Source organism: Phasianus colchicus, chromosome 7 (genome assembly GCF_987193195.1).
Source record: "Phasianus colchicus chromosome 7, bPhaCol1.hap1.1, whole genome shotgun sequence".
Lineage (NCBI taxonomy): Eukaryota > Metazoa > Chordata > Aves > Galliformes > Phasianidae > Phasianus > Phasianus colchicus.
In genome coordinates this window covers 15,925,431-15,942,770 of record NC_143442.1, presented here as the reverse complement: position 1 = coordinate 15,942,770, position 17,340 = coordinate 15,925,431, and the positions used below count along the sequence as shown (strand labels likewise).

At 35.1% G+C, this 17,340-nt stretch overlaps 1 protein-coding gene across 3 annotated transcripts in view; it reads right to left on the bottom strand.

Moving 5' to 3' along the window:
* Positions 1–17,340, bottom strand: part of PSMD14 (proteasome 26S subunit, non-ATPase 14) — a 44,891-nt gene that overhangs the window by 3,492 nt on the left and 24,059 nt on the right. For all 3 annotated transcript variants that reach the window (XM_031599558.2, XM_031599559.2, XM_031599560.2), the window contains 4 exons: positions 17,099–17,249; positions 5,527–5,634; positions 2,518–2,592; positions 211–336 (listed from right to left, as the gene is read on the bottom strand). In XM_031599558.2, coding sequence (XP_031455418.1) covers positions 211–336; positions 2,518–2,592; positions 5,527–5,634; positions 17,099–17,249 — 460 coding nt within the window. The remainder of the gene's footprint in view (positions 1–210; positions 337–2,517; positions 2,593–5,526; positions 5,635–17,098; positions 17,250–17,340) is intronic.

The window sequence follows — 17,340 nt, the reverse complement described above, 5'->3', positions numbered from 1 at the left end:
AAAAACTTTGTGACAAAGCCTGAAGATGTATCATAACAGTTTAATAATCACCAAGGTCCAAAGAGTTCCTGCAACAATTTCTTCGTTCTTACAGCCAAATCTTTTACAATTCATTTTGAATAGGGCTTACGATAATCACCTTCAGACTTCTGAAATCAAGGATTAATTTCTTCATAAACATTACAATTACATCATTATGGGTATGAATACCTTGTTATAATTCTTAGCTAATTCTAACATCTCCTTCACTACAGTTTCATTGAGTTTGCAGTGTTCACTGTAGTCCTGAAGTGTCAAACCTTCCATCCAACTCTTCTTATGCAAATTTAGCAACATCTGCAAAATAAAACCTGTTTAGAGCATGCATCATAAACTACATTCAAATACCATGGCAATGTCTGATTTACAGTACTAAGAGTGTAATAAAAATTATTGATCTTGTAGTCTAAGGAAATACAATTTTCAAATATTCCACTAAAGCAGACAATAGATTTTCCCTAAGTTTTTAAGGATCAAAAATTTTTGAAGCCTAAATATGAAAATGAAGCGCAGAAACCAGGGTCACATCTACAGTGACACAAACTCTTTTCTTTTGTAATTTATTGGTTTTGCTGGAGGCTGAGTATGCTCAAGTGGTAGCAGGTAGGTGAATATTTTAGCAGCCAGATGAAGAAGAGTTGAAGCTTTTGGCCTGTGTTAAATTTGAAAAAATATTTTAGTGCTTTGATTAAATGTATTCAGGCTTAACTTATTGTCCTGACTTGTACACAAGCAGCTGCTACAGTTGTGAAGAAATGAACATCAAAGCAACCAAAACATGACTTTTGTTGGTCCTCCTAAAAAGTAAACGGCCTTAAAAACATGACAAAATGAAGCAGATTTTTGATGGTGATAAAAGCAGGGGCTATTAGTAATATCTGAAATATGCCTGGCTCTCTGATAACATTCTGACATTTGTGGAAAAAAAAAAAAAGAAATAGTTACAAAGGCAATTTCCTGATTTTCATGTGTAAGAAAAGCCTATTTTGCAGTTATGCACACTCAAGGACTGTAGGAAGCATTACTTCAGCAAACAGTTTCAGCTTGCCTTTAATTTGCAAGCATTCGTTACAGAGGTTTTTAAGAATCCATAAACCCTGCAGTTCCCATTACCTCAAAGAAAGCAGCTATTTCGTCCAATGTACTGCTTCCAAAGAAACCTGGCTTTTGAACATATGAACCAAACTGAAAGTGTCATAATTCTTATTAGCAAGATTTTAGTTACTGACAGAAGGAGTTGTGGGCAAACTGCATATGGACAGTTTAGCTCGGCTATCTGGATTTTAAAGTATGGTTTTGTGCGATGGGCTCCTCATTTAATAGATGAAGCATGTACTTTTCTTTCTACAGATGGAAGTAACAGATCACCACCAGCACCACGAGGGTGTTCTGTCATCTAAACCTGCCTTAGGAGAGCGAGGTAGAAATAACTCACTGCCTCACAGACTGAAGCTTCTTTAACTCAGTCACGATTGTTCTCCTACTTGTGATGATAACCATTTACATACGTAGACCATTAAACCAAATTCACACTAAGAACTTCAGATAAGAAGTTGTACTTTAATGGAAATAGTAGCCTCTGGATGCTCCATAGGCATTTCCCAAGACATCTAGTTCCTTTGAATCAATAACTCTCCTACATAGTAGTGCAGTCTTGCAAGCATATTCCTCTGTTATTCAAAATTGTTTTTATTACTTCTAGCTCTCTAATAGTAGAAAATAAGAAAACTATTCTGACTGTTGCATCACAAAATCCAACTATTCATGGCAACACAGCCACGAACATGCAGTCGTAACTGAGCCTTAGAACTGGGGTTTTCAAGAATTAACTTTTGTAGTTGATAAATAAGATTCCTTTCCTGTTTGTTCTCCTGGCTGAGACTGTCAAGCTAGAGAATTTTGCTTGCAATTGGGGAATTTCGATACAAAAGACAACATTTTTTCTCAGTTACTGAGTAATACTTTTTCTTTAAACACATGAAAGTAAGAAGGACATCACTACCTTCCTGATACTCAGTGGTGTCTTTAGGAGCTCTATTCATGCCAACTGGATGCACCTTCTGTTGAAGTGATTACAGCCAATAAAAACCTGAGATTCCTTGGTCATACAATTTATTTTAGAAAATATAGTCTTCCAGCTTCTGTAATTCCAGTCTAAAAAACCTAAAGCAGCTAGTATGTCTTTGAGTCTACATCACTGATAACTCAACTTTGCACAAACCCATTAAGCGTGGAGAACAGCATGAGGACTTTCTGAGAAACACGGACACAAATGTTATAAAAATCCTTACATGAATGTTAGAATGAATTTTCGGAAGGTTTCATCAACAGCACTACATATCTAAGTACTTTCTAGAAGATAAGCCAGGAACTGTTAAAACAACTCCTGAAAGAATCAGCAATTAAAATCAGAATTCACAAATCCTATGTAGTTTGTGCAGTGTTCTTTGTTCTCTGAATAAAAGCTAAAATAATTACCTTCTGTTCTAGTTCATTCTTCCTGTAGTTGATAGTGATGGAATAGTAATGTCTGTTCAGTCCATGAATTAGTGCCTGTAAAGTTCAGAGAAAAGTTTGCATAAAAATTACCTGCTATTGAAATGAAGAGATATTAGAAGAGTTCATTAAAACACAGCCATCTTCAGACATCACTTCAAGTAAATGTACCTTTTCCTACTTTCCTCTTTCAAAGTTAACTGATACTTTCTATTTCTAAAACTAGACTTATTCCATGCATGTAACACCCATCCATTGTAAGAAAAAAATGGTAACTGCCTGCAAACGCTGAGCAATACGTATGCACAGATATTTCCTTCTTACCTCACTCAATAAATTTGGGTATCATTTCTACTCAAACACATCTCTTTCTGTTAGAAACAGAAGAATGCTGACTATGCACATCATATTCATCCTGGATACTAAAGCTCATTTTTAAATTTTAAATATAAATATATCCTCTCATAATTGCACCCTTGCCAAATCTGTCTTTAAGCTTCATAATCTGAGTGACCGAGATAAGGTGATATGCCATCTTAAAGCACTGATTTTCTATTTTATTCATGTGGATTACTTTTTTTTTTGTGTGTGTGTGTGTGTGTGTGTGAGTAAAGAGTGATTTGGATTAGGATTTGGTGCAGTGCAGTTTAAAAAATTACGTGACAAATCTTCAGCAAAACTATAATTTGCTATTTTCAATTAAAACTTCACATACAAAGCACATATTTAGAAAACAGATAAACCGTACTTAAACTGCAGTCACAAATGTTTCTTATGTTTCAATTGTTCCACCTGTCTATGTTTAAATATATTCTTTAGAGCAATCCAGAATGCATGTGCATTTGCATCTTACGCAACTTAATATTTCAGCATTCCAAAATTATCTGGATGAAAGCTGGAAATGTTCTCAGACATGCATTTTTTAACACATTTCTTTTCAAGATACACAGACTTAAAAAGAAAAAAACAGATTATTTTTACAAGAATTAATAGTTCAGGATAACCACTACTTATTTTACTGATTATAATTAGAATTATCAAATACAGATTTTATCATCAATAAAGAACTTTATGGCAGAAGCTATTAGCAATAAGTAGTTTCCACCATCATTTCCTTAACCCAAATTGCTGCACAAGTATTTGTTTTGTTTTAGAAACACTTGTAGGTACTTTGGGAATTTGCAAATCTCCTATAACACATAGGATTTGACAGGTGCCTTACTTTCTCCAACTTTCCTTCCATACACCCCAACCATTCCTTTATAGAAAGGACAAACACAAAAGGTAAACTACCACTCTGAACTGAACTGAAGCCCATAAAATAAACACTTGCTTTACAATCTACTGCAAACCCTGCTCTTAGCACATTGTTTCAATGGGAACTGCCATTCCTACATGCCTTACAAACTGGATGCACAGCCAACAAGTAAAAAAGCTTCTCATAAAAGAAGAAAAGGAAATAGGAAAACAACAACAACAACAACAAGAGGATGAAGCCAAGTCATGTAGTGTACTTACTGTAAAAGCAATACTAAACTGAGTCCGTGCAGGAAAAAAGCAGCTGTACATTAAGAACAAACTATGGCTTTTAGTTTAGTGGTGACACTGCAACAGCTCATTGCCAATTTGCAAAAAAGAATTATGCAAAAAAACAATCTAACAACAGAAACAAAAAACTTCCATGGCCAAAATTTGCCACAGTTTAGTGACAGTGAGGACAAGCTCAGTTAGGATACTAACCTGAAAGATGCAAGCATGGGCTTGCCTATAACCCAATCAAGATATCAGCTGTTTATTTTGAACTTATTCATGTTCACGATTTTTGCCAATTCAAAAATCAAAAGTAAAACACAACAATCTTGTTTAATTATCTAGTTTTAATTATTTATTTTAATAAGAAAGGGTTTCAATGCATAAGTAATAAAAATGAATCAACCTTTTGAAAGCTAAGAGTATGGTGATCTAGTCTCCAAAAGGTCATTTCTCCCCTCCATGAGTTCTATCATGACTAGAATTCCGTCATTTTTCTAGCATGCTTATCTAGCAGGTATTACTTTTATTAAATAAAGGATCAAAAGAAAAGAATTTAGAAACATGGCTGCAATTACACATGCCTCTTAGAATGCACAGTAAAGGGAAAAAGTTTTTTGAAGAGAAAAAACAAAAAGACATTGAGGTAGAAGAATGATAGATAAAAAAATTAAATTACTCTAGGGAATACTTGCTTCAGATCAGAAGCTGTGTCTTGAAACAGTGGTTTGCTTCATTCAAGACAAACATTATTTCTCTTACTAGTAAAAAAAACTTTGGAATTCAAACTCCGAATATCAAGTTTCACAAATGGTTCCAAAGACATATAAGACAACATTCTCAAAGGAAATGTTATAGTTGAGACAACCAATCAAACGACCGATTGATCCACTGAATCTCCTATTCCACCTTTTTTTTTTTCCAGCAAATTACCGTATCATATCAAACTTAGAGACGAATTTTAAGACAAAAATGCAAGGTTAAATCCAAATTGCATGTTACACAACAACGTGCATATGCATACAGCAGAAATGCAATATTATTACTGAAAATATTTTTTTCCATAATTTGTTCCAGAATAATTTAAGAAGGCTGAGACAGGTTAATAAGGAAGTTTTAATTTAAAATTGTAATACTGAAAAAGGTTAATAGCCTACCTATTTCATGTCACGTGGTATGGTATCAATTGTTACTTTTAGAAGTTTGCATTTTAAAAAAATTTATACTTTAACCTTTGCAGTAAATAATTACACAGAAATTCACACTTAGCTAGCTAATTTAGGGCTCAGTTTTGAACTCTTCATATACATAACTCCACTGATGATTCACATCACTTTTAAAAGCATGCAGAAAAATGCTACACAGAGAATAAACAACTTGTAGTGTTCTGTTTTCAGGCACCCTCCCCCCAAACTGCTGAAAAGGTCCTGCAATTTACAGGATTATCAACACTGGTTTTACCTGGATAGATGGCTTGTTTAAGTGACCCAGATTTGAAGTTGTTTGTCTTGGTTCATGTCCCAAGACCATCATATTAGCATTGATCAATCTGAAGGCATCAATAACAACCTGTAAAAACAAGATGTCAAGTCAATTCTTTTTAGAAAATGCAACTAATAGTGCCAAGCAACAGTGGACAAGGCACAATCAACTCTCATCTGTTTTTGGCCTTTATCCAGAAAATCATTTAATTATAATATTAATAAAAAAGAGCCTCCTGCTGGCTATGCTATCAGCACACTACACTACCTTGTATTGTAAGGTGACACCAATTACTATCTTTTCCATGAAGCTGCAAGTTTTATATACATTATATAATAACAAATTTTTATGTACATTTACTCTTAATCTTCAAAGGTATGCATATGTTTGTCACCTAGATCTTATCCAATCATAGTGAATGACAGAGAGAGACTAAAACTGAAAGTGAGCACAAGCTAAGGGACTGAGTCTAAAGCCCAGTCCTGTCACATCAATTATACTACCACAATACTTGAAATGACAAGAAAATTATAGCTAGCAAGGAACTTGCCCCATGTATTCCCTTCTAGTCAGATGCTTTTTGCTTCTTGTGACTATGGAAGGGTCTATAAACTGTCTGATGGATTAAAAAGTCCTTGTCAGTGTCATGCTCAGGAGTAAAAAATAGAATATATGAAAACCAAGGTCATTTATGATTTAAAGATACACAGTAGGTATTATTCAGTGCCATTTCTTTGCAAATAAAGTAAATTCACCACTGATTTTCGTTCTGTCCTGTGCTGAATTTGACTATGAAAATATTTGGAGGTGGTATTTCATGGCCCAAAGAACAAAATCCAATCAGCTATCCAACGTCTACACCAGATGTGATGGAGCTGAGGACAGACCAGCAACACACAGAGAAAGTTAACTCTCACCAGACACTCGCCATTACAAGCCAACCATTCCTGTTCAGGCCCCGGTCTTCTTAACTGGGTCTGAGGACATATGCAGCATCACATAGCCACACCAATAGCTCTTGCCAGTCTTTGCAGACAACTTTTCTGCCTACCACTGAGGAGTTATTCCAGTTCTTCAAGATAAATATTTTTAAGCTCAGCTGCTTTTACTGCAATGATTTTTATTCTCTCCCATACTATAGCCTGGTCAACAGCAGATACATTTATAGGACTAGTCTGATATTTTGAGGAATTAGAGCTGAACTAAATCTTTTGTCATGAATCAACAAGAAATCAACCACTGTCTCCTACCAAAAGTCTGTGAAGAAGATGACACTGGGTTTTCCACATTGTCCTAACATTTTCTTCTTGACTGACACAATAATAACTAAATACATACAAAGTTTGTTATGATTATAATTATTAAGGTAATTGATGTTTAAATGAAATTAGTAAGCAAGTATTTATCACAAAATATTTATCAAATTGTAAATTTAAAAAGCCTACTAACTCATCACCTTTACTTTTCAGGCTCCACTATTTCAGCCACGTTGAGTGACAAAGCACCACTCACTATCAGTACAGCCTAATGAGTGGCCTCTCAGCTGCCAGACCTGTCTGCATATATCATGGCTTAGAATATCCTGTAGAAAGTGTATGAAACAATATTATATTAAAAATATTAGGCTGTGACCCAATTAACATCGGTTAACAGTGACATTTCTGGACAATAATCAAGCCAAATCACATTTAATAAGCAGCAAACGCAAGTCTCATTATATTAATACTACAAAATTATTTTTAAAAACCCTTCATTCTCAATAGCTTATACACATCTCATTGACCTAAAATAAATGTATTTTTCCTCTTATTACTATCAGATTTTTCAAGTATCTTAAAATACTCATGACAAGCCATTTTATTCACATTCTGTGTTCCATTTTAAACAGATGCTCCAATTTACGAACACCTGGAAATGCCCAACCATAACAAACAGGCAGTATAAATTAAAAAGTCGAGTGAAGAAAAAAAAAAAAACCCACACTGCAGGTCTCCTGAGACAAGCTGGCTAAGAGGGGAAAAAAATCAAGCAAATAATAACTGGCTCTGAGGAGCAAGCAAGGCTAGCAGGGCAGTGCAGTGCCAGGCCAGGCAGGACTCATGCCCAGCACCGCTTCAGCTGGGCAGCATAACAAAGCTATGTGAAGAATGAAGTCACAAACTGCACACTTTGGACAGGGATAAAACCATAATTCTTATAATCTAGAAGGGCAGAACAATGCACGCGGATGATATTTCTCATCTTAGTTGCACTATGACGAGCAATGGTAACTAAATACTTTAACTACACTAAGATTAAAGGAATTTGCTGCTATCACTATAGCAACCATCTTAAAGAAACTAACATGCTCAACAACCTGGAGGCTAAATTTAGACCTAATACGCAATAAAAGCATAAACAACAACAAATCCTATATATTGGCTTCCACGAAATGTAATTGCTTTCTTCATGGTGAGAACAAATCAGTTCCTCCGTTAAAGGATTACATAAAAATAAATACTCATTAATGTCCAGTGTACTAATGAGCAATGGGTGAACTAGGTGTTAATTATGCCACAGTAAGATTAGAGAAAAGAACCCCTGGGGGTGAGCGCCTGGAGGTGCGTGGAGCTGAAGTCAGCTTCCTACGTTTGTGTATTTTGAAGTCCAGCATGATGCAATCAGGTGACGGCAACGTGGTCACTCGCTGTTGAACGATGGAAACTTCAGAGACGGCATTATCAAAAAATGAACCTCTACGGTTTAATTAAAAGCAGCACAAACCCACACTTCACTACTCAGAATTTCACAAAGAAGTCAGTATGTCTCATACAAATTTTTAAGCTGTCATTGCACTTGAATTATCTAATGCATCTTGCAACGTGTTAGTAAAAACCAGTTTTTAGCTTCATGCTGAATTCTCTTTCTGTAAAGACATAAAAAGTTAAAGAAAAGTCTGTGGCATTGGGATATTTTCCAGAAATAAGGAGGTAAGATTTTTTTCAAATGTAATTCCACAGTGCATCTCTTTCACCACTCTGACCAGTTAATTTCTCTGAGTACAAGTGTCTTCAGGCTTTACAGGGGTCATTTCAACAGCAGACAGCTTATAACAAAACCATTAGCAGTTTGGCTAGCTTAAGGAAACCTCTTACTTTCCTTTTTTGTTTATTATCACTGCATGAATCTGCAGCATATGAGAGTTTATAATTTCTCGGGCTTGTTAAATTCATGTTAAAGGTCTGTTTTCTTGTTGAATAAATTTTGTTCATATAATGCTGCCTATTTCATATACTGAGTCTTTAATAGCACCTTTGGTCTATGCGCAACTCACAGATCAAAACAGAGGACTAAAATAGGGGTTGATGATGCTATTTACATGTGTGATTCCTGCTGTCTTCTTGTTAGTAGCTTTAATATAATAGAAGACCTTGTCTGTTTTGTAATTAACACATCTTTACTGGAGAGATATTTGGAAGTGATTGCTGTGAATATACTGGTTAGTAAAATAAACACAATCACACACCACTTTCTGTTATCAGACAAATTTGTGAATTGTACACATTATACTCCAGATCAACAAACTGTGATATAACAGCCAAGTAGAAGACACATTTATATAACCCTTTATTTTTCTGAAAATATGTATTCAATCTGACCTTGCAAATATAATTAGCTTGTGGGATGTGTGGATTTCAGTACCATGGATGCTTTACTAATTGCAGCTCTTGGAAATAGATACTAAATATTTGGAAGCTGCCAATACAAAATAAAAACTGCATCTTTTTGTACATCTGTCTTAGCTTCAAAAAAGCATAATAATCTAGAAAACAATAACTATACAGCATTTTCCAAACATTTTCCTGGGGTCACTAACCACAATAGAGACCACATAATGGACTTCCAGAAACAAAATTCATAATTATGCTCAGTATACTTTATAAATCTGAGAATAGCTATAATTAATACAATGCATGGCTACTCACAAGTGTTGGATTCTTCAACTGGTAATTAGATAGAAATCTGGCCTTTTCTAATCTGCACATAGTTATTAAAAATAATGGCATGATTAAAAATTTAGAATGTTCAGTAGCCAGATGTGTTTTAGCTTCTTCGGACAGCGTGCCGCAGGTACATAACCACTTTTTCTAAAGCAGTCTTCAAAACTTTGTGTTTGAAAAAAATTTATGAGAAACTTGGGAGTAATTTACAGACGTGATTCTATTAAATTCCTCCAACATCAAATCTACAAATAAGACTTAAACACTTAGAGCCAGGTCTACCATATTTTAATGCTGGAGTTCTGTAAGAAGTCAGTCTTTTTTATTTTAATTACATTTTTTTCTAGCATCAATATTTTTTCCACTGAAGATTCTATCACATATGGTGACTATCTTTAAAAATGTATTGTATCCTTTAAACTCAAATAGCAATGCATTGTTTATGCCACATGTTTGTGAACAAATACACCAGTGCTTAAAGAAAACTCTGTGAAAGATATAATGTGGTTATGCCAGGTGTGGAAAAAGAAGTAATGTCCCATCTAAAATATCTTTTATCACCTGCAACTGACCTGTTATCGACTGCTTAGTTTGCTTCTAGATTCTTTAAAAATGAAATGGAACATGTGACCTGAGAAGTGCAGCTATGGTTTATGACCATTTCGTTATTTATGCTGCCATGCACTGTTAGACAACTACAAGTGAAGAACATCTTCTGTCCCCTGTAAGCCCACAACATAAAAAATTTAAAGAAATCTTACTTTTTATGCCATTTCCAATGAAAAGCACTAAGAACTGAAACTGACTCATGCCAAATGCATACCACTGAATTGCTGTGATTGTGAGTTTGAAGTTTGCAACATGGAAATTATTTATAAAATGTCAATTTTAGCTCTGGAAAATATATTCCTAGGAGTATGTGCATTTTCCTTCTCTATCCTTAGAGAATTGCTTATTTGTGGTCAAATCTGCTGTACAACTTCAACATCCATACTGGGAGGGGAGAGAACTACAGTATAATACATTTATCTTGACAAGTGAGGGCATGCATCCATAACTCACAAGCCGCAAACCACAAGTTTTAAAGCTATATGCCTTAATGAAGATAAATGGACTATTCTACATCCACTATGGCAAAAGGAAATTAAACATTTAATACTTTCCAAGAAAAAGTCTTCTTGAAACTTTTTTTTGTTTTAGGGAAGGGCATGAACTGAAGTAACCTGTGAAAATGGTTTCATAGGTAAGTACACACTGCTAATTTAAACACAGCAAATCCAAAGGATGTTGTTTTAAAAATTTGGAACACCAGCATTGATATTAACAGTTTTGGCATCACACTAAAAAAAATTGGGACTTAAAATATGCAAAACATGTTATTCTGAATACATGCAATTATAATAAAAATGTTGGCTTTCATACAAACCGTAGCAAATGCATGGAAGAGTGGCGGTGATAAAGCAGTTCAATGCAAATGTGGTTTATGCCCACGTTCAGAAAAATCATATCCTCAACTGAAATGCACATGCATGAACACCAAGTGGCCTACTCTGTAGTGCAGATGCAATTCATCTCCTACAAACATGATTCTTCAGGGGAAAAAAATGCATCAGCCTTTATTGAATCAACAGCAAACAACAGCAACACAAATGTTATTTTCTTCCTTATTCTCCAAATCAGGCTGCTATCAAAAATCTAGATTTAAGTTGGTTCCTGCCTAGATCCAAGCCAGTTGTTTCAGCCCCAATAAGCAGTCTCTGCTACACCAAATGCACTGTCCTGGCAAGGGTAAGAAATGTCACAGTTCAACTAATCAGTTGAACAGTCATTTGGTGATCACTTAGCTGTATGTTACATGAAACTGGGAATCCCACTCTTGCCGCAATGATTGCTCTCTTTACGCCACAGGCTACTATGGCAGCTGACAGCGTCATGTCTTGCTGACACTGACACTCCTGTTGACCAACTTTAGTGACAGAAGCAAACAGAGAAGTACACAGGCAGAAAGATTCAACATTGTCAAAAAAGCTTTTTCTAAGGGAGAAAGAAAGGCTTTGTCTTCAAGCTTTGGCAACTAAAAGGCTAAAATCACACTACGAAAACATATTCCTGTGTTTCTGTAATTATTTATGACAGTAACCTCAACAATGCAAATTGTTAATGACAAAGTATCAAAGCTTCATTTCCTCCACTATTATTTCTCAGCTGTTGTGGTTCTCTTCTTTAAAAAAACTACAAATTACTAACAATCAATCATAGAATCATAGATTCCTTAGAGTTGGAAGGGACCTCTGAAGGCCATGTAGTCCATCTCCCCTGCAATGACCTGGGACATCACAGCTACATCAGGCTGCCCAAGGCCTTATTCAACTTCTCTTTGAAAGTCTCCAAGGACATGGCATCAACCACATCACTGGACAACCTGTTCCAGTGCCTTACCACCCTCACTGTTCAGTAACATACCAATACTCAAGGCATTTATACAAGTACTCAAGGTTTATACACACTATAAGAGTACTTAATTGCTGTACAAAATGTACAGAATTATATAATCTCCATCTCTGAACAGTTTCAAACAAAACTACGCATTCCCTTCTGTATTTTACAATTTTTCACTTTCAACGGAAAATAACATTAGTAAGTCCAGCTCTAATAACAAAAATTGTTCCAGGTAAAAAACGTTCTGATATAAAATTGTACATATTACATCCTTTAAAAGAAATTTTATTGCAAAATATGAAGTGCATAATAACTGAAAGTCAAACCAGTAGTGGACAACACAGTCCATTAAATGTTTTGTTTAGTTTTTTACTAATACTTGCAAGCTGTACTCTTGTGACTTGATTTTGCCTGTTTCTGGGGAAGATTTATTAAGAAAACAATTAAGATAAATGTGTGAACTAAGGAGGGGAAGTTGTACATGTAAAAAAAGTCATGATAGCTAGTTCCTATCTACTTCTCAAAGTTCTCATAAATTTAATCTCTAGTGGGCTATTTTCAATTTCAAATTTCACATGTTACACTAGTCTCTCCATACATCTCATTTTAAGGATTGCTTTTTTTCTCCTTTAAAAGTAGCCACTACCACTCAACAAACAAGGGAAAGGAGAGAGATGAAGAGAAAAAAAAAAAAACCAAAACAGTACCCCAGTGAAAGAATGGTGGTCTGAAAGTATGCATTTTAGAAAACTAGTGTAAGACTTATGTACAGCCAAAGAAAATTTTTGAGGGTAGGTGGCAATTCCAACATCCAGAAGTCATTGTTAGTTTTCTGCTTCCTTTTGGTTTCATTCCTTTAGACTAACAAGTTATAAAATCAAACAAAATGACTCTTCTTATGTGAATTATTGAACACAAAAATAACCCCAGCCTATTAAACTGAAAAGTTAAAAACTAAAATCAAGTATTGCAAAGACCATATCACTCTTACATATAACAAACTACACACTAGCTGACACCTAGATCTAGAATTAACACATGTACCAATGAGAGGGGAAAAGAAGAGAAAGAGTACTGGAACAGGTCATTCAGTAATGAACTCTGTTCGACCACATATAAGTTTTGTGATGGCACTTTACTCTCTTATCCTATGCCTGCATAAGTTTTGTCCATTTCAAAAACAGAAACTGCAAGAATAATAAAGCATTAGAACAGATATCCCAGGAGTCTGTTGCATCTCAAGATTCAAGTGGACAAAACCTTAGAATGATTTCATCTGAACTCAGTGCTGAGCATGTGTTGTGCACAAAGCTGGACTAGTTCTCCAGAGATCACTTTCCCACCAGAATGACTGCTACTACCCGCCTAGTCAAAAGTAAGGCTTTTTCCTCCTCATTCCTTCTGAATGAGATTTGGGTAATAATAAAATACCAAAGCAAAAACCTCTTCTATAAAAGTTGCAAGATATGGTCTGAGCATGGGATTAAGATGCACAGCATGTTATCTGCCAGGAGGTGACAAACATGCAAAGTACAATTTGTAAAAAGTTATCACAAAGACAAGTTTTCTTCAGAAAACAACAGATTTTCCTACCAGTGTTTCCGACAGTGCCTTGCTAGGAAAGATTACAGAGCAACAGACAGGAAATTTTGCTGTATGAACAAGAGGTTTGTTAGGGACTATACTCAAAACCATAAATGGCAAAACTTCAGATCATTTTAATATTTCACAAAATTTTGTCAGCAATTATTAATTGACAGAAACTAATGAACTACCTCTTAGGAAAGCACACTGTTATAAATGGTGACTTTTTCTAAATAAAGATTTCTGACAGTGCTAAATAAGTAAATTAAACAAAGCTTCAAGCTTTAAAGAGTTTTAAAAAGAAAACATCACCCTTTTTCTTAACATAAATGATTATTAAAATATAGTTAATGCTTATGGAGTGAAAAATATAACTACATCTTATACGGTAAGTTACAAACTTACCATAATGTAGTATTTTCCTTAAAAGGTGAGGAACAGCTGCTAACGTAAGGTCCAAAAAATTTTTTTTTTTTTTTTTTTTTTTTTTTTTTTTACATTTGGCAAAGGTATATAATTCTCTGTACAGAGATTTAAAAATGTATGTTGGAAAGAAATATAAAATGTCAATATTTAACTTTATTTCAGAACTTTCACTAAATTACTTCTGTGGAATATTCTAAATATGTATCACAACTGCCATTTCACAGACTGAAAAACTGGAGGGGTGATTAAAAAAGAAGTTTGGTAAGAAGTACAAGATCAAGCAACAGCTAGCCAGATTGTCCACTGTCCATATTTTACCATGTTTGATTTCATTCACAGAATGGAAAAAAAAAAATGCCAAAACAAAGCTTCTTCTCTTTTGTTTCTGGTAACACTGACCTCAGTTAAAATTCACTGATCTGCTGTGAGTTTGTTTTACAGTCAGCAGGAACATTATCACCCTCAATACATGTAAAGATCAGTATTTAGAGTTCTGTCTTTCATGTGTCCTACTATATTTATGTAAAAATACCCCACTCCTAAAATGGCCACAGTGGTCCATAAATGGTCCTAAATGGTATTTAACCCATGAACCTATATGAGGATTTTTTTTTAATGTGAATTTCATATTTTGTTCAAGGCCATTAAGATGACATAATGCATCTTTTTTGAAACTGGTGAGAATTTTACATCTTCTTGTCTTTGAACTGCAGTCACCAATGCCAGTCCCAGCAGATCTTTGCAATCAGAAGACGCGTGGCCAGATAAGGACAGCTAACAAGTTAACAAGTTGTAGCTTTCCACCAGTGACAGGGCAAACCACTTTTTAATGCTTTGGATAGACAGGATGGACCTGAAGCTCCTCACCAGAATTCATTTCAACTTCCTGATGCGTGAAAATTACCTATGCCCCATTTCCTTCCTCCCCAGCACCAGCTGCCTCTCCGGCTGCAGGCTGCAGCCATTTATCTGGGCACGGACTGCTCTCCGGCAGGTTTAAAATCAGCTACTGTGTTATTTTGGACTTTGTTTTTAAATACTTCTAATCTCAGTCAAAACACACCATATTAAAATCTTCTATGCCACATGTTCACTGTAATTTCTGCCAGATAGTTATGTTGGTAAAAGGTATAATGAGTAATGATCTTGGACTCACATAGCTACACACATCCGCAAAAGCCCCCCACTGTAGTGGCTACTACAGCAAGAAAACTACTTCTGCCAGCATTTCTTCTGCTGCTGGCAATGGGGAAACACAGGCCCCGAGTTAGGCACAGCTCAAATCGCCCAGCATACCAAGATGCACCAGACAGCATACTAAGGCAGCCATGCACATGAAGCAGTCAAACCTGACCTACAAAACCTCACCAATTCTAATAAGTCTGTTCTTCTTACAATTGATCTAAAATCAAATACATTCTAATCTAAGTAAGTGAACTTCTCAAACAAAGACATAAAAATCATACAGACTCAATAGCCCAATCTCATACCCCAAAACCTAGAGATTAATTAGAAGTAGTAAACATAATTTGGGGGATTCAAATTCTAAGATTTAGGGATGCACTTGCCAGAAACGTGACAGATATAATTTATCTTTTTTTCGTTAAGATACAAAACCTGAGAATGTAATTTAATGACTGTAGCATGGAAAACAAACATTGAAAGACTTCCAGTGATCTTAAGTACCAGCAGCAATGACATACAAAAAGCTGTAACTGAGAAACATTTAGATAGACAAAAATTCAAAATAAAAATGCCAAAGCTTTTTTCATGAAGAGAACAAAGACTTTCATTTAAGATGGCATCTGTGTCAAACAACAGTGGCAAAAAAAAAAAAAAGCAAAGCTCTTAGTGAGCAAATGTGGTACAATGTAGCATGACTTACTGGGAGGCTTTTCACCTCAATTGGTTTAATAGCTAGTTAGCTCTACATTATTAGTATGCACCCCCAAATTATATTTTGATGAAATAAAAATAATGTTTCAATATTTGTACTGGAAAGAGAAAATTAAAGCAAGCCAGGCAAACCTACAGGAAAAGATCTAGGAAAAAGTCAGTACACATTAAATAGCATAATGCAACAACTGTCTCTCCCAAAACTATCAAAATATATCAATTACACAATTTAGAAGGAAGCAGAATTGATTCAGATGTCTAGTATTTTCCAAACAACCACAAGCTATTCATTTTCCAAATGCCTCTGTTTTACATAAACAACTACAAGATAAAAATCAGAATTTGAATAAAACAAACCAAGAAAGCAATTTAAGTGCAACTGTAGTAGCTTCAGAATATTCTATTATGAAATTAAAGGAAAGCTTAGCAGAATCATTCGATAGTTTCTCTATAGTCTGTCTCACAAGAAATATGGTACTACAGCTTTACAGAAAATGAACACTTTTAAATATTTATAAAATTACATTAATATAATCCATAGATATATCTCATGATGTATTTCAATAATTATTCCACAATACAATGGGAGTGCATGCTCAAACAAAACACCTCAGCAGTATTTTAAAGCAGTAAACCACCTAGCCAATTTCTGTGCGTTCTGTAGTTTTTCTAATCCACTCTCCCTGTGGTTGAGCAAAATCGAATTGCCTCTCACATTTGCAGACAGCTCTGTGAAGGTGATAATAGAGCTGCTCCCTGCTGTCATGAGGCAGGAAATAGGAAAATGGCATATGGGGCTAGAAAGAAATAAAGAGAGAACTAAACAAGAACAAAAGAGATTTCAACAAAGGACAACTATAACCCAATATGCTTTGCAAGTTAATCTCTTTTCATAATCATTCAACATATTTAATCATTTATCGGCACGTTTTCCAGAAAACTTGAATGCTTGATACCAAGTCTTCTGTAAAGTTTTATTCCGTAAAACATTTTGAAATAGAAACGCTACTAAGAGCCAACATATGTAACGCCTATAAATCAATGCCTTATTAGTACCCACATTAAGGGGCTAAATCTATTCCAATCTGTTAGTAATTCATCATAGATTTTGTGGCTAAAATGAAATCTCTGAAACAACGCATACTTGGATTATCAGTTGTTCATTCCACAGTGCCTTCATGCTAATTCTTACTGAAGTACCTTTAAAAAAGAAAAGCCTACTATACCTTTCCTTTTACACTCTGAATGGGATCCACCACCACAGCAACAGCTCTTTCCGATAATGCTTCAAAGCTCTGCTGAGTATTGATATCTACACCAGACAACCAACAGCCAAAGCCAGGGTGACTGTGATACCAACCAACAACCATCTCAGGTCTGAAATGAAGAGGACATTGAAATTCTTGAAAAATAAAAACGTGTAACAGAAGAAGAAACAGTTACGTTTCAGGGCAAAAATTAGGGTGGC